Genomic DNA, 25,301 nt, shown 5'->3' with positions numbered 1-25,301 from the left:
CTATCCTGCAACAGCCAACGAGCAACATCTCAGCTTGTCATCAATGCTTGGATCCACCTTTTCCACTCTGGCATTCGAGTAAGTAAGTACTGCTGACAAAATCGTACTGTACAAACTGGCACCACTCACATTTACAATCTATAGCATCCAGGTGCTCAAAATTCCTCGTCAACATTTACTTGTCCTTTCTCAGCTGCTTTTCCCATTCACCTGACAGTCTATTTCTCTTCTCACGGGATCCATTCATTGGTCCAACTCCTCAGACAATATCTCTTCTTCCTACTTCATCAAGGAAAACAAATGCATCTCTTGCAATCTCTCTCAACGTTCTACCTTGACCCTCCCCATTTATTTACATCCACACACACTGTCGTCTTTATTCCAATATCTCTCCTTCTGTGCCAGGCAAACCCTTGGTCCGTGCCCTTGAGCACATGTCCTCTGCTCTCCTCTCGGTGGATCAGTATGCTGGAACCTCTGGCTTGACTCAGCACCACCCCAATTACCACCCACTTTTCTCTCTTCCCCTTATGTACAGCCACTCTTAATTTCTTTATCCATTCATTCCCCATTCATTCCCTTTCATCCTGGTTTTTGTCATACTGCTGAATCCGCTCTCACAAATCGGCTCCAGAGAGTCATCACGGTCCTGATCTGCCACACGGAGTCCTCCTCCTTAAAATGCTACCTCTCCTTGGCTTTATGGGTCTGACTTTACCTCAGTTCCCTCCTCACATTGCTTCTCTGTCTCATTCGTAGGTTCCTCTTTACTCGCCCCTTGACTATTGGTGTTCCTTAATGTTTTATTCTTGGACCTCCTATTTTACTCAATGTACTCCAAATGACCTCAATTTCCATGTCCTCCCAGATATTTAGTTTTAGCTCATATCTCCCCGCTGAGCTTCAATGGTGTGAATCCGGCCTCCCTACTGAAAAGTTCGACCAGGATGTCTCACACATATCTTAAGTCAAAAGGCCAAACTGGATTCAATCATCTCCCTAGGGGTACCTGGGTGGCTCAGTTGCTAAGCGTCTGCTTTGGCTTGGGTCATGATCCCAGGGGCCTGGGATCGAGCCCCATGTTGGGCTCCCTGCTCAGTGGGGAGTCTGCTTCTCTGTCATTCCCCCTACTTGTACTCTCTCTGACAAATGAATAAATAAAATCTTAAAAAGTTTTCAATTAAATTGTATAATGATACAATCTGAATCTTATTCAAGAAGGGATAAGCTTCAAGAAGAGACAAAAGAACTAAGCTGTTTAGGGGAAAATATTATGAGATCATTTTTCACTTTCCAAATGCTTGCAGCACATAGCCCTGTGCAAGGACTCATATTCATTATCTCTCTTTAAAGCATGTTGTTGAACAGAAATAAATATTAAATGCCTGCAACTCCTCCACTCTCTCAGAAGCCAAAAGTAATGAGAAATTGAATGTAAACAGCTACTGTAGCAGTGACAACCAAATGAAGTTTAGTAAGATATGATTGAATTAACCCAAAAAGATTCCAGATGCTAAGTTCAGAATACTTTATTAGCACTGCTGTTTAACTGCATCCAACAGACAGGATACATGTGGCAACATACCCTTTGCCGTATGCCCTGTGTTTAAAGAAAGGAATGAGAAAAATATCTATTAGCTGAGAAGTTCCAAGTAAGTCAGGAAAACAAATTTATGTCCCACGTATGATTGTTTTTCATTTCAATTAGTAATGCCTCAGGAACTTTTTTTTAAGGAAAACAATGTTACCTACTTTTCTAGTTGGCCAAGTTAATTAACTTCTCTCTAAAGCTTCAGTTACCTTACTTATAAAATAGGATGGTAGTAATGCCTACAAAAAATATTGTGTAGAAGAAATAATTTTATAAACCTATGTTAGTTTTCAGCACAGTGTCTGACACATAATAGGGCTCAATATTAGTATCAAGTAATAGTAAATGGTAATATTATTTAATATTTAATTATACAATTTAAATATTTGTAATATTTTAAAATTTATGATACTAGTATTGAGTATAAATGTTACATATTTAATAATTACCCAGTGGGGTAGATGCCATCCTTATTCCCATTTTGTCAGTGAGGAAGATGAAGCACAAGGAGATTAAGCCACTTGCCTGGGTAATTTGGCCCCAGGACTCACAGTTAGATCTATTATGCTATTTTGCCTCTCACATGACAATCTTAGGAAATTTATACTGAAAATATTTGATAGTTTAAAGAGAATCTAAACTAAAGAATTAGATCAATTGCCACAAGACATCGAGTGAAACAATTCATGGCATTTATTCAACTGGGAAGGCCAGGTTCCTTCGTAAAACTAGGTCATTTCCTAGAAAAGAGAAGGAAAGGGGTGAGAGAGAATGACACATATGAGAAAGAATCTGAGACAGTCAGAAAAAGAGATGAGAGAGAGAGCATAGGAGCAAGGAAGCAGGCAGGTAGGTAATAGGCAGAAGCGGAGGTGAGACTTGGAAACAGCATTGAGAGAGAAAATTTTCACCTTTTTAGATGAAAGGTAATCAAAGAGCTTTCAAAAAGAACTACACTGGAGAACCTGCACTGGAGATAAAAAAATTTACCTTCATATAACTATCTTTTATTATATATTTATTACACACTCACCCTTGGCTCCTTTCCAACTTACTTGGCTATAATAGTCTCTTAATGATGAAGAAGGAACAAATCTGAATCAATATCTGGTATGGCATCTGGATCTTCTCCACAAAGAAACTTCTTAAGTTTCTTACAACCAGATCCAACATAAAACAGTTTTTGTGTTTTACCCAACATAAAAACAGGTATTTTCAAATATTTAATATGAATTTTTTTTTTCTAGCCAGGAATCCAACATAAGAAAAACCTCTCAAAATTTTTGACCAATGAATAGAGGAAGAGGGTTGCAGATGGAGAGAGGGGGTGGGTAGCAGAAGGTCTCTGAATTATAGAGGGTATAAATACTTGAAACTTTTTTAGAATTCTTCATATTCTATTTTCTACTCTCATGTATATACTTTAACTGAAACTAGGCTAACCAATCCTTAGTGTAATGCTCTCCTATAATAATGAAAATTTGTATTTCCATAAAAACAGTGGTCTAAATAATCTTACATTGTAATTACATCGCCCATATATAAATGGTTGCTTTTAAATATATTACAATTTTATTCTCTTAAAAAAAGATAAATATTCCTTTCCAGTTTGGGTTACACAAAAGTAATCCCAGATTACTGTATGTATCTGGGGTAAATAATCCATCAGCTAATATTGTTATGCAAGACCCTCCACGCAGCTCTTTCATCCTGGACCCTGGGATACCTTTCCATTAGCTTCAAAAGTACTGCCGATTTCCAGTCATGGAGCTGTCCCCATTAATTCGTTCTGTCGTTCAGTGAAAATTTAGTGAGTGATTGCTATGTTCCAGACACTGTCCTAGGTGGTGAATAAACAAACCAAATTTCTGAAGTAAAAAAAGAAAAGAAAAGTTTCTGAACTCATGAAACTTACGTTCTCTTGGGAGAGAAAAACAATTTAAAAAAATCAGCAAACACATCATATAATTTCAGGCAGGGCTAAGTGCCATTAAGAAAGCATAAAGCAGGTAAGAGGTTAGAATGAAGAAGATGGGTAGCTATCTTAGGGAAGTTTTCTGTGTTTCTGAGAGGATAACATTTTAATCAGAGGCCTGCACAGCTGTGAAGGAATAAGCCATAAGGTTTGGGAGAAAAATTTTCCAGACAGGCTTGTAGACAGTATAGGTAAACCCTGTAACAGGGAAAAGCTTAGCCCCTATCATAAATAGCCAAATCTCAGCCTCCCTGAAATACCCTATCCCAGGTTTCCAGAAGCGTCCCCTCACCCCCCACTTATTGAATCCCACCCCCACATCAAGTTCTTTTGTAGCTTGTTACAAAATTTGAACCAGTGAGTTTCTGTATGACACCACTAGTTCTGACAGGACAAGGTAACTTTTTGGCCATAGGTAGAAAAAATAATTTATTTACCTAGAGGAGGAGGCAGGGTGAGAAAGAAGAACGTGCAGAAGTTAAGTGGTAAGGAAAGGGAGGGCAGGGGAGATGTTCATCGTAATTCCTACTTGGAATCTGGGGACCATTTTACAAGTAAATCATCCACATGAATTTTGGTTTAGTGACTGTAGAATTAAAGATTTATGTAAACTTGGCCCCAAGCTCCCTTTATTGTTATTATCATTATTATTATTTTGATGAAAAAGTAGGTGCAGAATAACAACTGACTTAAAAAGAATATATTTCATTTTACATTCACAGATGGCGGTGGGGCACCCAACTGGCTCATCAGCAGAGATTCTTGATTTCAGGGTCGTGAGTTCGAGCCCCACACTGGGCATGGCATTTACTTAAAACAAAACAACAAAATTCATAAATGGGGGACTGCTTCCATTACATATACTTAAAACCATCTTCTTTTCTGAAATAATGAAAAAGAAGTTTCAGTTAAGGCTGACAGAACTGCTACAAAATTTGAGCTAATGTGTTTCTTGTGACATCAGAATTTTTTTAAACCAAGAAATTGAAGAAGGAATAATTCTTTGTAGAGGCTTTAAGAGAAATAATGCTAAAAATGCCTCTGTCTGGTACTAAAATATAGAGTGAGGTTAAAAGACAATCTTTTTCTAAGATATTTCAAAATATATCAAGAATCTGACCCTATCTTACTAACTCTATTGCTACTCTTTTTCTTCAAGTCACCGTATCTCTTGTTCAGATTAGTACAAGAGCCTTCAAAAAAGATGTTCCCACTTCCACCCTTGCCCCTGTACAACCTATTCTCAACACAAAAGACAGGATTATCAGGATGCCTGGGTGGCTCAGTGGCTTAAAGCCTCTGCCTCTGGCTCAGGTCATGATGCCAAGGTTCTGGGATAGAGCCCTGCATCGGGCTCTCTGTTCAGCAGGGAGCCTGCTTCCCCCTCTCTCTCTGCCTGCCTCTCTGCATACTTGTGGTCTCTGTCTGTCAAATGAATAAATAAAATCTTAAAAAAAAAAAACAAGACGGGATTATCTTTATAAATGTCAGTCAAATCAGGCTACTGCTACTGTTCTGCTCAAACCCTCCAGTGATTCCCCATTTTATTCCAAGCAGAAACAAAGTTTCTCCAATGGCTTACAATGGCCCCCAACTTCTCAGACTTCATCTCCTACTACTCTCCCCTCTGCTCACCACTTCTTGCTGTTCCTCAGCATCCACGCATGCATGACCCCTAGGTCCTCTGCACTAGGAAGCATTCTCCAGCTAGGCAAGAGAAGTATTCTCTCTGCCCAAGACCTCTATCCTACACAGATCTCACAGCCATTTGGCTGAATCTCTCTCCTGCTTCCAGGCTTTGCTCAACTCTTACTTTCTTAATGAGGCTAATCTTGGCCCCCTTAATGCTGTAAGCTCCCGCTCACCTCAGTCTAGTACCCTAAATCCCCTTACCAAGCTCTTTTCCCCTTTATATTGCAAGTATTCCATGTATTGCCTTCCATCAAACTATACGACTTGATGATTTATACATATATGATTTATATGTGTATTTTTTATTGTCTGCTGTCCCTTGCTTGGATATAAACTCCTCAAGGGCCTGCATCATTGTGTTTTGTATGCGGATGTATTCTTTTTTTTTTTTTTTTTTAAATATTTTATTTATTTATTTAACAGAGAGAGAGGTCACAAGTAGGCAGAGAGGCAGGCAGAGAGAGAGGGAGAAACAGGCTCCCCACTGAGCAGAGAGCCCGATGCGGGGCTCGATCCCAGAACCCTGAGATCATGACCTGAGCCGAAGGCAGAGGCTTAAACCACTGAGCCACCCAGGCGCCCCTGTATGCGGATGTATTCTAACCGCGGTAACAGTGCCTGGCACTTAGTAATGCACCGGAAATGGGTTGAAGAAATGTATCAATATGCTTGCAAATATTGACATTGTTTTAAGCCTGCTTCTTCTTTTCAGTGGATATGGGGAAACAGCATCCCTTCAAACTTTGCACATTACACGTACTCAGTAAATTATTTATTAAGTGAATGATTTACCTTTTTGCTGGACACAAATAGTTTAGTAATAAATGCGCCTTGGCAAAATGCCAGAAATACCTTGAATAGCTCAGAGTGATACTCCAGTAAAAACCAGACTAATTGTTCTGTCCATACTTTTTTTTTTTTAAGATTTTATTTATTTGACAGAGAGAGAGAGACATCGAGAGAGGAAAGAGGGAATACAAGCAGGGGGAGTGGGAGAGGAAGAAACAGGCTTCCCGCTGAGCAGGGAGCCCCATGTGGGGCTCGATCCCAGGACACTGGGATCATGACCTGAGCTGAAGACAGACCCGTAATGACTGAGCCACCCAGGCACCTCCTGCCCATAATTTCAATAATGATCTCATTTGCAAAACTGCTTTGATTTGACAAGAGTTTTCAGGATCACTGTTTTGTTATCATACTGTGAACAGAAAGATTAACCTTAACTTAAATGATTTTTTTTTTTTACAAAAGACTAGAAAATTGTAAAACTGTTATTGAAATTTTTTTCCCTGTTTCTGTAACTTGTGGGTGTTAGGTTCTGAATACAAGAGTTATAAAGGTAAGGAGCCCTCATGATTCTTCTCTAACATTGTGGCAGTAACAATCTTAGATACAGTTATGCTGTTTCAAGTGCTTCTATTCTTTTCCCATTTTCTGTAACATGGGTTACAGAAAAATGGAGATTGTAATACTTGGTAGTCAGTTATAAGTCTATGATGCTGTATTTGGTTTGTGGATTCTTTTTTACAGGAAGAAGGTTTTATGGTGAAATATTTCAAACACACAGGAAACTATTTTTATAATTCTATAGGGTGCCTGGGTGGCTTCATCCGTTGAGGGACCAACTCTTGGTTTTGGCTCAGGTCATGATCTCATGGGTCATGGGATCAAGCCCCCTGCCCAACTCCAGCTAGGCGAGAAATCTGCTTGAGATTCTTTCCCTCTTCCTCTCTCCTTCCCTCTGTCCACCCACCCTCCCCCATCCCCCTACCCCTACCCCCCCACACTCTCTCTAATAAAAAATGAATAAATCTTTATAATTCTATACGGCAAGCACATGCATAATTACATCCAGCATTATCAAATAGTATTTTGTTTTTAACATGAAATTATATGGCTACCTACATAGCTACAAAAGTGACATAATGTATGTCACTCAATTTTTATTTTTGTAAAAGATCGCCAAGTTAATATATCAGAAATTAATATTTCCAGATACCTCTGCTCTCTAATGCTATACTATATTAAAGTAGTATATGCCCCTGTGATGTAGTTACCTTAGATCTAATGCCCTATACTACATTAGTTACATTTGATAGTACAATTTAGATGGCAGGTAACATTAGTGAAATGAAAAAAGACTTCATCAAGTACTTTGACACCACTGAAGAAAAATATTAAAATGTAATACTCAGTTTATTTAAATGTTCTGCTATTTTTTTTTTAAGTAAGCTCTACATCCAATGTAGGACTTGAACTTATGACCTTGAGATCAAGATTCATATGTACCACCGACTGAGCCAACCAGGTTCCCCATGAAACTTGTATCTTTAAAAATATTTTAGGAGTGGGGCACCTGGGTGGCTCAGTGTGTTAAAGCCTCTGCCTTCAGCTCAGATCATGATCCCAGAGTCCTGGGATTGAGCCCCAGGCTCTCTGCTCAGCAGGGAGCCTGCTTCCCCACCTCTCTCTCTGCCTGCCTCTCTGCCTACTTGTGATCTCTGTCAAATAAATAAAATCTTTAAAAAAAAATATTTTAGGGGTGACTAGGTGGTGCAGTCAGTTAAGGGTCTGACTCTTGATTTCAGGGTCATGAGACTGAGCATGTCGTCCCTCTCCCTCTGCTCCTTTCCACACCCCTGCTCTTTCTCTTTATAAAATAAATAAATAAAATCTTTTAAAATATTATTATACAGAAAAACTAAGGTTTAAATATCTTCTTTTACCTAAAAGTTCAATAATTCCTGACTGAATATCAGAATACTCATCAGTTAATAGGCAATCTCTCTCTTGATTATAGTATTTTATTATGACATCAAAGAGTATCTTCTGTATACTCAGTCTTGTCTTTCCTTTTTGTACTAACTGCTGATTTTTTTTTCATTTTATTTATTTTTTCAGTGTAACAGTATTCATTCTTTTTGCACAACACCCAGTGCTCCATGCAAAACGTGCCCTCTCCATTACCCACCACCTGTTCCCCCAACCTCCCACCCCTGACCCTTCAAAACCCTCAGGTTGCCCCAACCTCCCACCCCTGACCCTTCAAAACCCTCAGGTTGTTTTTCAGAGTACATAGTCTCTAATGGTTCGCCTCCCCTCCCCAATGTCCATAGCCCGCTCCCCCTCTCCCAATCCCACCTCCCCCCAGCAACCCCCAGTTTGTTTTGTGAGATTAAGAGTCATTTATGGTTTGTCTCCCTCCCAATCCCATCTTGTTTCATTTACTCTTCTCCTATCCCCCTACCCCCCCATGTTGCTTCTCCATGTCCTCATATCAGGGAGATCATATGATAGTTGTCTTTTTCCGATTGACTTATTTCACTAAGCATGATACGCTCTAGTTCCATCCACGTCGTCGCAAATGGCATGATTTCATTTCTTTTGATGGCTGCATAGTATTCCATTGTGTATATATACCACCTCTTCTTTATCCATTCATCTGTTGATGGACATCTAGGTTCTTTCCATAGTCTGGCTATTGTAGACATTGCTGCTATAAACATTCGGGTACACGTGCCCCTTCGGATCACTATGTTTGTATCTTTAGGGTAAATACCCAGTAGTGCAATTGCTGGGTCATAGGGTAGTTCTATTTTCAACCTTTTGAGGAACCTCCATGCTGTTTTCCAGAGTGGTTGCACCAGCTTGCATTCCCACCAACAGTGGAGGAGGGTTCCCCTTTCTCCACATCCTCGCCATCATCTGTCATTTCCTGACTTGTTAATTTTAGCCATTCTGACTGGTGTGAGGTGATATCTCATTGTGGTTTTGATTTGTATTTCCATGATGCCGAGTGACGTGGAGCACTTTTTCATGTGTCTGTTGGCCATCTGGATGTCTTCTTTGCAGAAATGTCTGTTCATGTCCTCTGCCCATTTCTTGATTGGATTGTTTGTTCTTTGGGTGTTGAGTTTGCTAAGTTCCTTATAGATTTTGGATACTAGCCCTTTATCTGATATGTCGTTTGCAAATATCTTCTCCCATTCTGTCAGTTGTCTTTTGGTTTTGTTAACTGTTTCCTTTGCTGTGCAAAAGCTTTTGATCTTGATGAAATCCCAATAGTTCATTCTTGCCCTTGCTTCCATTGCCTTTGCCGTTGTTCCTAGGAAGATGTTGCTATGGCTGAGGTCGAAGAGGTTGCTGCCTGCATTCTCCTCAAGGATTTTGATGGATTCCTTTCTCACATTGAGGTCCTTCATCCATTTGGAGTCTATTTTCGTGTGTGGTGTAAGGAAGTGGTCCAATTTCATTTTTCTGCATGTGGCTGTCCAATTTTCCCAGCACCATTTATTGAAGAGGCTGTCTTGTTTCCATTGGACATTCTTTCCTGCTTTGTCGAAGATTAGTTGACCATAGAGTTGAGGGTCGATTTCTGGGCTCTCTATTCTGTTCCACTGATCTATGTGTCTGTTTTTGTGCCAGTACCATGCTGTCTTGATGATGACAGCTTTGTAATAGAGCTTGAAGTCCGGAATTGTGATGCCACCAACTTTGGCTTTGTTCTTCAATATTCCTTTGGCTATTCAAGGTCTTTTCTGGTTCCATATAAATTTTAGGATTATTTGTTCCATTTCTTTGAAAAAAATGGATGGTATATTGATAGGGATTGCATTAAATGTGTAGATTGCTTTAGGTAGCATAGACATTTTCACAATATTTGTTCTTCCAATCCAGGAGCATGGAACATTTTTCCATTTTTTGGTGTCTTCCTCAATTTCTTTCATAAGTACTTTATAATTTTCTGTGTATAGATTCTTAGTCTCTTTGGTTAGGTTTATTCCTAGGTATCTTATAGTTTTGGGTACAATTGTAAATGGGATTGACTCCTTAATTTCTCTTTCTTCAGTCTTGTTGTTGGTGTACAGAAATGCAACTGATTTCTGTGCATTGATTTTATATCCTGACACTTTACTGAATTCCTGGACAAGTTCTAGCAGTTTTGGAGTGGAGTCTTTTGGGTTTTCCACATATAGTATCATATCATCTGCGAAGAGTGATAGTTTGACTTCTTCTTTACCAATTTGGATGCCTTTAATTTCTTTTTGTTGTCTGATTGCTGAGGCTAGGACTTCTAGTACTATGTTGAATAGCAGTGGTGATAATGGACATCCCTGCCGTGTTCCTGACCTTAACGGAAAAGCTTTCAGTTTTTCTCCATTGAGAATGATATTTGCGGTGGGTTTTTCATAGATGGCTTTGATAATATTGAGGTATGTGCCCTCTATCCCCACACTTTGAAGAGTTTTGATCAGGAAGGGATGCTGTACTTTGTCAAATGCTTTTTCAGCATCTATTGAGAGTATCATATGGTTCTTGTTCTTTCTTTTATTAATGTGTTCTATCACATTGATTGATTTGCGGATGTTGAACCAACCCTGCAGCCCTGGAATAAATCCCACTTGATCGTGGTGAATAATCCTTTTAATGTACTGTTGAATCCTATTGGCTAGTATTTTGGCGAGAATTTTTGCATCTGTGTTCATCAAGGATATTGGTCTGTAGTTCTCTTTTTTGGTGGGATCCTTGTCTGGTTTTGGGATCAAGGTGATGCTGGCCTCATAAAATGAGTTTGGAAGTTTTCCTTCCGTTTCTATTTTTTGGAACAGTTTCAAGAGAATAGGAATTAGTTCTTCTTTAAATGTTTGGTAGAATTCCCCTGGGAAGCCGTCTGGCCCTGGGCTTTTGTTTGTTTGGAGATTTTTGATGACTGTTTCAATCTCCTTACTGGTTATGGGCCTGTTCAGGTTTTCTATTTCTTCCTGGTTCAGTTGTGGTAGTTTATATGTCTCTAGGAATGCATCCATTTCTTCCAGATTGTCCAATTTGTTGGCGTAGAGTTGCTCATAGTATGTTCTTATAATTGTCTGTATTTCTTTGGTGTTAGTTGTGATCTCTCCTCTTTCATTCATGATTTTATTGATTTGGGTCCTTTCTCTTTTCTTTTTGATAAGTCTGGCCAGGGGTTTATCAATCTTATTGATTCTTTCAAAGAACCAGCTCCTAGTTTCATTGATTTGTTCTATTGTTTTTTTGGTTTCTATTTCATTGATTTCTGCTCTGATCTTTATGATTTCTCTTCTCCTGCTGGGTTTAGGGTTTCTTTCTTCTTCTTTCTCCAGCTCCTTTACGTGTAGGGTTAGGTTGTGTACTTGAGACCTTTCTTGTTTCTTGAGAAAGGCTTGTACCGCTATATATTTTCCTCTCAGGACTGCCTTTGCTGTGTCCCACAGATTTTGAACTGTTGTGTTTTCATTATCATTTGTTTCCATGAATTTTTTCAATTCTTCTTTAATTTCCTGGTTAACCCATTCATTCTTTAGAAGGATGCTGTTTAGTCTCCATGTATTTGGGTTCTTTCCAGCTTTCCTCTTGTGATTGAGTTCTAGCTTCAGAGCATTGTGGTCTGAAAATATGCAGAGAATAATCCTAATCTTTTGATACCGGTTGAGACCTGATTTGTGACCCAGGATGTGATCTATTCGGAGAAGGTTCCATGTGCACTAGAGAAGAATGTGTATTCTGTTGCTTTGGGATGAAATGTTCTGAATATATCTGTGATGTCCATCTGGTCCAGTGTGTCATTTAAGGCCTTTATTTCCTTGTTGATCTTTTGCTTGGATGATCTGTCCATTTCAGTGAGGGGAGTGTTCAAGTCCCCTACTATTATTGTATTATTATTGATGTGTTTCTTTGATTTTGTTATTAATTGGTTGATATAGTTGGCTGCTCCCACGTTAGGGGCATAGATATTTAAAATGGTTAGATCTTCTTGTTGGACAGACCCTTTGAGTAGGATATAGGTCCTTCCTCATCTCTTATTATAGTCTTTGGCTTAAAATCTAATTGATCTGATATAAGGATTGCCACCCCAGCTTTCTTCTGATGCCCATTAGCATGGTAAATTGTTTTCCACCCCCTCACTTTAAATCTGGAGGTGTCTTCGCGTCTAAAATGAGTTTCTTGTAGGCAACATACTGATGGGTTTTGTTTTTTTATCCATTCTGATACCCTGTGTCTTTTGATTGGGGCATTTAGCCCATTAACATTCAGGATAACTATTGAGAGATATAGATTTAGTGCCATTATATTGCCTGTAAGGTGACTGTTACTGTATATTGTCTTTGTTCCTTTCTGATCTACTACTTTTAGGCTCTCTCTTTGCTTAGAGGACCCCTTTCAATATTTCCTGTAGAGCTGGTTTGGTGTTTGCAAATTCTTTCAGTTTTTGTTTGTCCTGGAAGCTTTTGATCTCTCCTTCTATTTTCAATGATAGCCTAGCTGGATAGAGTATTTTTGGCTGCATGTTTTTCTCGTTGAGTGCTCTGAATATATCATGCCAGCTCTTTCTGGCCTGCCAGGTCTCTGTGGATAAGTCTGCCGCCAATCTAATATTTTTACCATTGTATGTTACAGACTTCTTTTCTCGGGCTGCTTTCAGGATTTTCTCTTTGTCACTAAGACTTGTAAATTTTACTATTAGGTGACGGGGTGTGGACCTATTCTTGTTGACTTTGAGGGGGGTTCTCTGCATCTCCTGGATTTTGATGCTTGTTCCCTTTGCCATATTAGGGAAATTCTCTCCAATGATTCTCTCCAATAGACCTTCTGCTCCCCTCTCTGTTTCTTCTTCTTCTGGAATCCCAATGATTCTAATGTTGTTTCGTCTTATGATGTCACTTATCTCTCGAATTCTCCCCTCATGGTCCAGTAGCTGTTTGTCCCTCTTTTGCTCGGCTTCCTTATTCTCTGTCATTTGGTCTTCTATATCACTAATTCTTTCTTCTGCCTCATTGATCCTAGCAGTGAGAGCCTCCATTTTTGATTGCACCTCATTAATAGCTTTTTTGATTTCAACTTGGTTAGATTTTAGTTCTTTAATTTCTCCAGAAAGGGCTTTAATATCTCCAGAGAGGGTTTCTCTAATATCTTCCATGCCTTTTTCGAGCCCGGCTAGAATGTTCAGAATCGTCATTCTGAACTCTTGATCTGACATATTACCCATGTCTGTGTTGATTAGGTCCCTAGCCTTCGGTACTGCCTCTTGTTCTTTTGTTTGTGGTGATTTTTTCCGCCTTGTCATTTTGTCCAGATAAGAGAATATGAAGGAGCAAATAAACTACTAAAAGGGTGGCAAAGACCCCGGAAAAATGCGCTGTAACCAAATCAGAAGAGACCCCAAATTGTGGGGGGGAGAAAGGGGATAAAAACAGCTTCTGAAAAAAAAAGAAAAAGAAAAAAAGAAAGAAAAGAATTTAAAAAATAAAACAAATAAAAAATATAAAAAAGAAAGAAAAAATATATATATTTAGATGAACTAGTCAAAAAATGTTAAAAATGAAAAGGGTAAAAGTTTAAAAAAAAATTTAGCAGAAGAAGAAAAAAGAAAAAAGAAAAAAAAAATTGAAAAAAGAAAAAAAAAATTGAAGTAGCCGCAAGACTAAAGAATCATGGGGAGAAAGCCATGAGTTCCGTGCTTTGCTTTCTCCTCCTCGGGAATTGCTCTGCTGTCTTAGGAATTGAATCTGCTTTCTCCTTGATAGATGAACTTCGTCCTGGCTGGATATTTTGTTGATCTTCTGGGGGAGGGGCCTGTTGTAGTGACTCTCAAGTGTCTTTGCCCGAGGCGGGATTGCACCACCCTTACCAGCGGCCGGACTAAGTAATCGGCTCGGGTTCGCTTTTGGGAGCTTCTGTTCCCTGATCGCTTTCCGTAGAGTTCCGGAGGACGGGAATGAAAATGGCGGCCTCCCAGTCTCCAGCCTGGAGGAGCCGAGAGCCTGGGGCCCCACTCCTCAGTGCGCCCCCAGAGGACAGCATCCAGTCACTCCCGTATCCCCAGCCTCCAGCCGCGCTCCGAGCTCACCCAGCCCGCGACCAGTTCAAGGTAACCCCGAGCTGAGAGTTTAGTCCTCGGCTCTGTCTCTCCAGCCGGCTTCTCCGTTCTAATACCTGCGAGCTCTCCGACACTCCGACACCCCCGATCCTTCTGTGACCCTGCGGGGCCTGGGGCCACGCTGGCCCCGCGTGGGCTTCACCCCGGTTTAGCCCCTGGAGCAATGTCCCTCAGTGGAACAGACTTTTAAAAGTCCTGATTTTGTGCTCCGTTGCTCGGCCGCTTGCCGGGAGCCGGCCCCTCCCCCCGCGGTCTATCTTCCCGTCGTTTTAGATTCACTTCTCCGCCAGTCCTACCTTTCAGAAAGTGGTTGATTTTCTGTTTCTAGAGTTGCTGTTCTTCTTCTCTTCGCTCTCCCGTTGGATTTGTAGGTGTTTGCAATGTTTAGATAAGCTATCGAGCTGATCTCCTGCTACCTGATGTAGTCTCAGGCTGCTACTTCTCCGCCATCTTGACTCCTCCCCCTGTACTAACTGCTGATTAACTGTAACTATAACTGGTCAGAAAAGTATCCAGACATTTAAATGATGCATTAATAAACCAGTTGTCAACCCCAGAGTTAAAAACAAAAACAAATAGATAGTTAACATTTCCATTAACTACCTAAAAACTGATAAAATATAAAAAAGTCTAGCTTATATTTAACCAAATCTAAAGAGATGAATTTTGAGAGACACAGTGAGAGAGGGAACACAATCGGGAGAGTGGGAGAGGGAGAAGCAGGCCTCCTGCCAAGCAGGGTGGGGCTTGATTCCAGGACTCTGGGATCATGACCTGAGACGAATGTAGATGCTTAATGACTGAGACATCCAGGCGCACCTCATTTATATTTTTCTTAAGTAGGCTGCATGCCCAGCATGGAGCCGAACATGGGGCTTGAACTCATAACCCTGAGATCAAGAGTTGGCTGCTTAACTGACTGACCCACCCAGATACTCTTGACCTAGCTTTGAAAGTCAATGATAGGTTAATTCCAAACATAAAAAACTGCTACTCAAGCTTATGAGTTATTGTACACATCTGAGAGAATATAAGATTACTAATTATAATTTTATCCAAGTGGCACACATAACTGTATTTCTTACTTTTGAATTAAAATACAGTATTAGGTTAATCTTAACTTGGGTTTTTCGTCATTTCTTTTAAGAGTTAATGAAAATTTTCATTATCCTAATCATGAGATCATAATTAATGTTTGTTTTTTTTTTAAGATTTTATTTATTTATTGTCAGAGAGAGAGACGGAGAGAGAGTGAGCGAACACAGGCAGACAGAGGGGCAGGCAGAGGCAGAGGGAGAAGCAGACTCCCTGCTGAGCAAGGAGCCCAATGTGGGACTCGATCCCAGAACGCTGGGATCATGACCTGAGCCGAAGGCAGCCGCTTAACAAACTGAGCCACCCAGGCATCCCCATAATTAATGTTTTGTTTTTCCTTTAAGTCAAACAAAATTATAAAAGTAGTAGCTATAGTAAATCTCTTGCAGAGCTCCCAACCTGGTAGCCTATGCATTAAATTTGGACCATAGCTATGGGTTGTTTTGTTACAAAGTATTTTGAATAAAATATACTTGCATAAAATGACAGATTTCATGTAAAATTCTGGGTTTCAAGCTTCCCTATTAAAAAAATCACAAGATCTCATAAAACACTGGACTTGAATTCAAATGCCTAACCACAGGCAGTTGGTATGAATTATTGGATACTCTCTTTGGGTTGGCATGTCATTTCCAGTTAACCATAAACCCTACCACTCTGTTGTACCCCAAACAGTATGGCAGAGTCTTAGTTACCATTTTCTTGATACTGTCCTATTGGTTTTGCTGTAGTTTTCCCTGCAGATATTTATATCTCTGTGTTAAGTGGGAAAAGGAAAAATAGCCTGAGAGGGCCATACATTCAAGCAAAATAATGGTGTATGTATCTTTACATGATCAATAATTAAGTACTCCCTTGATCTCTGATTTGTCTGGCTCCTAAAGGCATCTCACTTTGCTACCTTCGAGTTAATGACCAAACATAAATCAAATTAACAGTCTTTTAGTGAAGACTTGGTATCATAAATAGCCTCTAATCAATTAGTCCACATTTGTTAGTACTAATCTTTTGGCATGGCACTGAACAGGTGTTAGAAAAAAAATACATAAAAACTAGTGGACTTTCAGGAGCCATACCCTAAATAAGGAGGCTGACATAGCCACATATGAAATGGGCAAAGGCAAATTTTATGAAATCACTGAGAAATACAAGCAGATATATTATAAATAAGCCCAAAACTGGAAAAAAGAGTATTCTGCAAGAGCATCAAGGCAGAACATTAACTTATTCAACAAATATTTATTGAGACCTAGTTTGTTCTTGGCACTGTTCTTGGTGCCAGACATATAATGGTAACCCAAACAGGCAAAAAATCCTTGCCTTAACAGGGCTTATATTCTAGGGGAGGGGGACGGGAGGCAATAAACAGAGAAACAAACAAACAAGAAGTGAAATATGTAGTGTGTTTGTTAGGGATAAGTTTTATGGAAAGAAACTGAACAGAGAAGAAGAGAAGCAGTGCAAGATGGATTACTATTGCAATTTTAATCCTTTTTTAAAAAAAATTTCATTTATTTGAGAGTACACACACTAGAGAGAGGAAGAGAACATGAGCAGGAGAAGGGGCAGAGGGAGAGGGAGAAGCAGATTCCCCAGTAAACAGGGAGCCCGATGTGGGACTCAATCCCAGGACCCTGAGATCATGACCTGAGCCAAAGGCAGATGCTTAACCAACTGAGCCACCCAAGTGCTCCAGTATTATAATTTTAAATAATATGTGAGGGAACTCTCATTGGGAGGATGATATTTAAACAAGGATCTGAAGGAGACAGAGCAGAGAAATGTGCATGTCTAGAACATAGTAACCCAATGCCGAGATGATAAACAGAATAGCTAGTTCTGGGTAGAGAAATCAACTCAAGATGAATTTTTAAAAAAGATTTATTTATTTATCTGAGAGAGAGAGTGGGGAGAGGAGCAGACAGAGAGGGAGAAGGACAAGCAGACTCCCCACAGAGGGCAGAGCCTAACACAGGGTTAGATCCCAAGACCCTGAAATCATAACCTGAGCAAAAATCAAGAGCTGACCACTTAACCAACTGAACCACCCAGGCCCCCCAAACTCAAGATGGGTATGTGGTGACACATACCATCATTATTGTTACCTTTATGGAGCACTTCATACTCCGTGATCTTTGTGCTGAGTGGAGGATACAACGGGGGGTAGAATCTGCATTTGATGAATATACAACCTATCCAGTGTTTAGGATAGATTATATACACATATATATATGTGCATATATATGTATATGTACATATACATATATATATGTACAGGATATATATATAAAAAGAAAATATTCGGTGAGGAGACTGTACTTGCATCATTTATCCATTAAATGTTTACACCTACCAATAGCTAGGCGCTGTGCCATTCAATGGGGATACAATGATGAACAAGAAGAGGACTGTCCCTAAGTACCTCACACTCTAGTGGGAATAAAGACAAGTAAGTAAACAGGCAATTTCATAAAGTGTGAAAATGTTTTGGTAGGAGGAGTACAGTGTATTCAGTAGGATGCAAACTTTGTTTCCACTGAGGAATCCTTTGTCCAAACATATTCTGGAAGTCAAGTAAAACATATTAACAATGGAGTTGCTCTAGCTGGTATCGACATTCTGAGACCTACCCCACAGAAATGAGGGAGAGGTCATATTCTGCACCCTAACATTTCTAAAACAATACACACACATATTTTTGAAATATTAGTCAGATATTATGAGTAAAAAACCAAATAACTGTTAAAAGCAAACAAGTCTCAGCAAAGGTGCACCTTAACTCTTCGTGCCAAACAAATGCGAATTTGCAATGAAGCCTGCAGTATCACACGCTTTAACACTGCTAGCAGAATTCTCAACTCAAGTGAAGTAGTTTTTTAGTTATTCGGAAATTAAGAAATGGATTTTCTCAAAAATAGAGGAACTAATATTTCTATTTCTTGGATGAAATTTATATAGGTATGCTGCCAATTGCATACCTTTAGCCAGCCTTTTTTTTTTTTTTAAGTATGTTCTACACTCAACATGGAGCTTGAACTTAAACACCCAAGATCAAGAGCTTTATTTATTTATTTAGGTTTCTTATTTATTCATTTGAGAAAGAGAGAGAGGGAGTGAGAACAGGAGCCGGAGGCGGGGGAAGGGAAGGTCAGAGGGAGAGAGAAGCAGACTTCCCACTGAGCAAGGTGCACAATTGGGGGAGGGGGCTCTATCCAAAGACCCCAGGATCATGACCTGAGCTGAAGGCAGAAGCTTAACCAACTGAGCCTCTCAGAGGCCCCAAGAGTCACATATTCTCATCAACAATAGTCAAATTATGGAAAAAGCCCAAATGTACATTGACCGATGAATGGATAAAGAAGAGGTGGTATACATATGTAATGGAATATTACTTAGCCATCAAAAGAATGAAATCTTGAGAGAGGAGTCAAGATGGCGGAGAATTAGCAGGCTGAGACTACATCAGGTAGCAGGAGATCAGCTAGATAGCTTATCTGAACATTGCAAACACCTACAAATTCAATGGGAGATCGAGGAGAAGAAGAACAGCAATTCTAGAAACAGAAAATCAACCACTTTCTGAAAGGTAGGACTGGCAGAGAAGTGAATCCAAAGCGATGGGAAGATAGACCATGGGGGGAGGGGCTGGCTCCCGGCAAGCGGAGGAGCAACGGAGCACAAAATCAGGACTTTTAAAAGTCTGTTCCACTGAGGGACATTGCTCCAGAGGCTAAACCGGGGTGAAGGCCACGTGGGGTCAGCGTGGCCCCAGGTCCCGCAGGGTCACAGAAGGATCGGGGGTGTCAGAGTGTCACAGAGCTCGCAGGTATTAGAACGGGGAAGCCGACTACAGAGACAGAGCCAAGGACTGAGCTCTCAGCTCAGGGTTTCCTTGAACTGGTCGCAGGCTGGGTGAGCTCGGAGCGTAGCTGGAGGCTGGGAGTGATTGGGCGCTGTTCTCTGGGGGCGCACTGAGGAGTGGAGCCCCGGGCTCTCGGATCTTCCAGCCGGAGACTGGGAGGCTGCCATTTTCATTCCTGTCCTCCGGAACTCTACAGAAAGCATTCAGGGAACAAAATCTCCCCAAAGCGAACCCGAGCGGATTACTTAGCCCAGCCCCTGGTAAGGGCGGTGCAATTCCGCCTTGGGCAAAGACACTTGAGAATCACTACAACAGGGCCCTCCCCCAGAAGATCAACAAGAAATCCAGCCAGGACCAAGTTCACCTACCAAGGAGAGCAGGTTCAATACCAAGGACAGCAGCAGAATTCCAGGGGAGGAGAAAGCAAAGCACGGGAAATCATGGCTTTCTCCCCATGATTCTTTAGTCTTGCAGTTAATTTAATTTTTTTTCAATTTTTTTCTTCTGCTAAACTTTTTTTTAACTTTTACCCTTTTCTTTTTTAACGTTTTAAACTAACTTATCTAATATATATATTTTTTTTCTTTTTTATATTTTTCTTTATTTGTTTTCTTTTTTTACATTTGTTCTTTTTTTTTTTCTGAACCTCTTTTTATCCCCTTTCTCCCTCCCACAATTTGGGGTCTCTTTTGATTTGGTTAAAGCGCATTTTCCTGGGGTCTTTGCCACCATTTTAGTATTTTACTTGCTCCTTCATATACTCTTATCCGGACACAATGACAAGGTGGAAAAATTCACCACAAAAAAAAGAACAAGAGGGAGTACCAAAGGCTAGGGACCTAATCAATACAGACATTGGTAATATGTCAGATCTAGAGTTCAGAATGACGATTCTGAAGGCTCTAGCTGGGCTCAAAAAAGGCATGGAAGATATTAGAGAAAATGACTCTGGAGATATAAAAGCCCTTTCTGGAGAAATAAAAGAACTAAACTCTAACCAAGTTGAAATCAAAAAAGCTATTAATGAGGTGCAATCGAAAATGGAGGCTCTCACTGCTAGGATAAATGAGGCAGAAGAAAGAATTAGTGATATAGAAGACCAAATGACAGAGAATAAAGAAGCTGAGCAAAAGAGGGACAAACAGCTACTGGACCACGAGGGGAGAATTCGAGAGATAAGTGACACCATAAGATGAAACAACATTAAAATAATTGGGATTCCAGAAGAAGAAGAAAGAGAAGGGAGCAGAAGGTCTATTGGAGAGAATTATTGGAGAGAATTTCCCTAATATGGCAAAGGAACAAGCATCAAAATCCAGGAGGTGCAGAGAACCCCCCTCAAAATCAACAAGAATAGGTCCACACCCCGTCACCTAATAGTAAAATTTACAAGTCTTAGTGACAAAGAGAAAATCCTGAAAGCAGCCTGGGAAAAGGAGTCTGTAACATACAATGGTAAAAATATTAGATTGGCAGCAGACTTATTCACAGAAACCTGGCAGGCCAGAAAGAGCTGGCATGATATATTCAGAGCACTAAATGAGAAAAACGTGCAGCCAAGAATACTCTATCCAGCTAGGCTATCATTGAAAATAGAAGGAGAGATCAAAAGCTTTCAGGACAAACAAAAACTGAAAGAATTTGCAAACACCAAACCAGCTCTACAGGAAATATTGAAAGGGGTCTTCTAAGCAAAGAGAGAGCCTAAAAGTAGTAGATCAGAAAGGAACAAAGACAATATACAGTAACAGTCACCTTACAGGCAATATAATGGCACTAAATCTATATCTCTCAATAGTTATCCTGAATGTTAATGGGCTAAATGCCCCAATCAAAAGACACAGGGTATCAGAATGGATAAAAAAACAAAACCCATCAGTATGTTGCCTACAAGAAACTCATTTTAGACGCGAAGACACCTCCAGATTGAAAGTGAGGGGGTGGAAAACAATTTACCATGCTAATGGGCATCAGAAAAAAGCTGGGGTGGCAATCTTTATATCAGATCAATTAGACTTTAAGCCAAAGACTATAATAAGAGATGAGGAAGGACACTATATCATACTCAAAGGGTCTGTCCAACAAGAAGATCTAACAATTTTAAATATCTATGCCCCTAACGTGGGAGCAGCCAACTATATCAACCAATTAATAACAAAATCAAAGAAACACATCAATAATAATACAATAATAGTAGGGGACTTGAACACTCCCCTCACTGAAATGGACAGATCATCCAAGCAAAAGATCAACAAGGAAATAAAGGCCTTAAATGACACACTGGACCAGATGGACATCACTGATAATATTCAGAACATTTCATCTGAAACCAACAGAATACATATTCTTCTCTAGGGCACATGGAACTTTCTCCAGAATAGATCACATCCTGGGTCTTAAATCTGGTCTCAACTGGTATGAAAAGATTGGGACCATTCCTTGCATATTTTCAGACCACAATGCTCTAAAGCTAGAACTCAATCACAAGAGGAAATTTGGAAAGAATCCAAACACATGGAAACTAAACAGCATCCTTCTAAAGAATGAATGGGTCAACCAGGAAATTAAAGAAGAATTGAAAAAAATTCATGGAAACAAATGATAATGAAAACACAACAGTTCAAAATCTGTGGGACACAGCAAAGGCAGTCCCAAGAGGAAAGTATATAGCAGTACAAGCCTTTCTCAAGAAACAAGAAAGGTCTCAAGTACACAACCTATCCCTACACCTAAAGGAGCTGGAGAAAGAACAAGAAAGAAACCCTAAACCCAGCAGGAGAAGAGAAATCATAAAGATCAGAGCAGAACTCAGTGAAATAGAAACCAAAAGAACAGTAGAACAAATCAATGAAACTAGGAGCTGGTTCTTTGAAAGAATTAATAAGATTGATAAACCCCTGGCCAGACTTATCAAAAAGAAAAGAGAAAGGACCCAAATAAATAAAATCATGAATGAAAGAGGAGCGATCACAACTAACACCAAAGAAATGCACACAATTATAAGAACATACTATGAGCAACTCTACACCAACAAATTTGACAACCTGGAAGAAATGGATGCATTCCTAGAGACATATAAACTACCACAAATGAACCAGGAAGAAATAGAAAACCTGAACAGAACCATAACCAGTAAGGAGATTGAAATAGTCATCAAAAATCTCCAAACAAACAAAAGCCCAGGGCCAGATGGCCTCCCAGGGGAATTCTACCAAATATTTAAAGAAGAAATAATTCCTATTCTCCTGAAACTGTTCCAAAAAATAGAAATGGAAGGAAAACTTCCAAACTCATTTTATAAGGCCAGCATCACCTTGATCCCAAAACCAGACAAGGATCCCACCAAAAAAGAGAACTACAGACCAATATCCTTGATGAACACAGATGCAAAAATTCTCACCAAAATACTAGCCAATAGGATTCAACAGTACATTAAAAGGATTATTCACCACGACCAAGTGGGATTTATTCCAGGGCTGCAAGGTTTGTTCAACATCCGCAAATCAATCAATGTGATACAACACATTAATAAAAGAAAGAACAAGAACCATATGATACTCTCAATAGATGCTGAAAAAGTATTTGACAAAGTACAGCATCCCTTCCTGATCAAAACTCTTCAAAGCGTAGGGATAGAGGGCACATACCTCAATATTATCAAAGCCATCTATGAAAAACCCACCGCAAATATTCTCAATGGAGAAAAACTGAAAGCTTTTCTGCTAATGTCAGGAACATGGCAGGGATGTCCATTATCACCACTGCCATTCAACAGAGTACTAGAAGTCCTAGCCTCAGCAATCAGACAACAAAAGGGAATTAAAGGCATCCAAATCGGCAAAGAAGAAGTCAAACTATCACTCTTCGCAGATGATATGATACTATATGTGGAAAACCCAAAAGACTCCACTCCAAAACTGCTAGAACTTGTCCAGGAATTCAGTAAAGTGTCAGGATATAAAATCAATGCACAGAAATCGGTTGGATTTCTCTACACCAACAAGACAGAAGAAAGAGAAATTAAGGAGTCAATCCCATTTACAATTGCACCCAAAACTATAAGATACTTAGGAATAAACCTAACCAAAGAGGCTAAGAATCTGTACGCAGAAAACTATCAAGTACTCATGAAAGGAACTGAGGAAGTCACAAAGAAATGGAAAAATGTTCCATGCTCATGGATTGGAAGAACAAATATTGTGAAAATGTCTATGCTACCTAAAACAATCTACACATTTAATGCAATCCCTATCAAAATACCATCCATTTTTTTTCAAAGAAATGGAACAAATAATCCTCAAATTTATATGGAACCAGAAAAGACCTTGAAGAGCCAAAGGAATATTGAAAAAGAAAGCCAACGTTGGTGGCATCACAATTCCCAACTTCAAGCTCTATTCCAAACCTGTCATCATCAAGACAGCATGGTACTGGCAAAAAACAGACACATATATCAATGGAATAGAATAGAGAGCCCAGAAATAGACCTTCAACTCTATGGTCAGCTAAACTTTGACAAAGCAGGAAAGAATGTCCAGTGGAAAAAAGACAGCCTCTTCAATAAATGGTGCTGGGAAAATTGGACAGCCACATGCAGAAAAATGAAATTGGACCGTTTCCTTACACCACACACGAAAATAGACTCCAAATGGATGAAGGACCTCAATGTGAGAAAGGAATCCATCAAAATTCTTGAGGAGAACATAGGCAGCCACCTCTTCGACCTCAGCCATAGCAACATCTTCTTAGGAACATCGCCAAAGGCAAGGAAGCAAGGGCAAAAATGAACTATTAGGATTTCATCAAGATCAAAAGTTTTTGCACAGCAAAGGAAACAGTTAACAAAACCAAAAGACAACTGACAGAATGGGAGAAGATATTTGCAAACGACATATCAGATAAAGGGCTAGTGTCCAAAATCTATAAGGAACTTAGCAAACTCAACACCCAAAGAACAAATAATCCAATCAAGAAATGGGTAGAAGACATGATCAGACATTTCTGCAAAGAAGACATCCAGATGGCCCACAGACCCATGAAAAAGTGCTCCATGTCACTCAGCATCATGGAAATACAAATCAAAACCACAATGAGATATCACCTCACACCAGTCAGAATGGCTAAAATTAACAAGTCAGGAAAGGACAGATGCTGGCGAGGATGTGGAGAAAGGGGAACCCTCCTCCACTGTTGGTGGGAATGCAAGCTGGTGCAACCACTCTGGAAAACAGCATGGAGGTTCCTCAAAATGTTGAAAATAGAACTACCCTATGACCAGCAATTGCACTACTGGGTATTTACCCTAAAGATACAAACATAGTGATCCGAAGGGGCACGTGTACCCGAATGTTTATAGCAGCAATGTCTACAATAGCCAAACTATGGAAAGAACCTAGATGTCCATCAACAGATGAATGGATAAAGAAGAGGTGGTATATATACACAATGGAATACTATGCAGCCATCAAAAGAAATGAAATCTTGCCGGGCGCCTGGGTGGCTCAGTGGGTTAAGCTGCTGCCTTCGGCTCAGGTCATGATCTCAGGGTACTGGGATTGAGCCCCGCATCGGGCTTTCTGCTCAGCAGTGAGCCTGCTTCCCTCCCTCTCTCTCTGCCTGCCTCTCTATCTGCTTGTGATCTCTCTCTCTGTCAAATAAATAAATAAAATATTAAAAAAAAAGAAATGAAATCTTGCCATTTGCGACGACGTAGATGGAACTAGAGGGTATCATGCTTAGTGAAATAAGTCAATTGGAGAAAGACAACTATTATATGATCTCCCTGATAGGAGAAAGTAGAGATGCAACGTGGGTTTTTTGGGGGGTAGGAAAAGAATAAATGAAACAAGATGGGATTGGGAGGGAGAGAAACCACAAGAGACTCTTAATCTCACAAAACAAACTGAGGGTCTGGGGGAGGGGGTTGAGATAGGGGGGTGGGGATATGGATATTGGGGAGGGCATGTGCTATGATGAGTGCTGTGAAGTGTGTAATCCTGGCGATTCACAGACCTGTACCCCTGGGGATAAAAATACATTATATATTTATGCTGAAAATAAACAAAGAAAAAAAAATCTTTATAAAAAAATAAAATAAAAATAAATAAAAAAATAAAAGATGCTGTCAAAAAGAACAAAAGGATGCCATTATGCTATTACTACAAATATCTACACAATAAAAAGCAAATAG

General features: G+C 39.8%; 1 protein-coding gene across 1 annotated transcript in view; it reads right to left on the bottom strand.

Moving 5' to 3' along the window:
• Positions 1-25,301, bottom strand: part of DEPDC4 (DEP domain containing 4) — a 33,640-nt gene continuing 8,339 nt past the window's right edge. The window contains 10 exon segments of the mRNA XM_046011784.1: positions 1-138; positions 6,051-6,157; positions 6,370-6,412; positions 6,415-6,460; positions 6,552-6,580; positions 6,582-6,632; positions 6,634-6,692; positions 7,985-8,110; positions 14,594-14,655; positions 14,657-14,757. Of these exon segments, the coding sequence (XP_045867740.1) occupies positions 1-138; positions 6,051-6,157; positions 6,370-6,412; positions 6,415-6,460; positions 6,552-6,580; positions 6,582-6,632; positions 6,634-6,692; positions 7,985-8,110; positions 14,594-14,655; positions 14,657-14,757 (762 nt within the window).

The sequence above is a fragment of the Meles meles genome, chromosome 7, assembly GCF_922984935.1.
Source record: "Meles meles chromosome 7, mMelMel3.1 paternal haplotype, whole genome shotgun sequence".
NCBI classification, from domain to species: domain Eukaryota; kingdom Metazoa; phylum Chordata; class Mammalia; order Carnivora; family Mustelidae; genus Meles; species Meles meles.
Note: the sequence above shows the minus strand (reverse complement) of the source record. Positions and strands in the feature narration are given on the sequence as shown.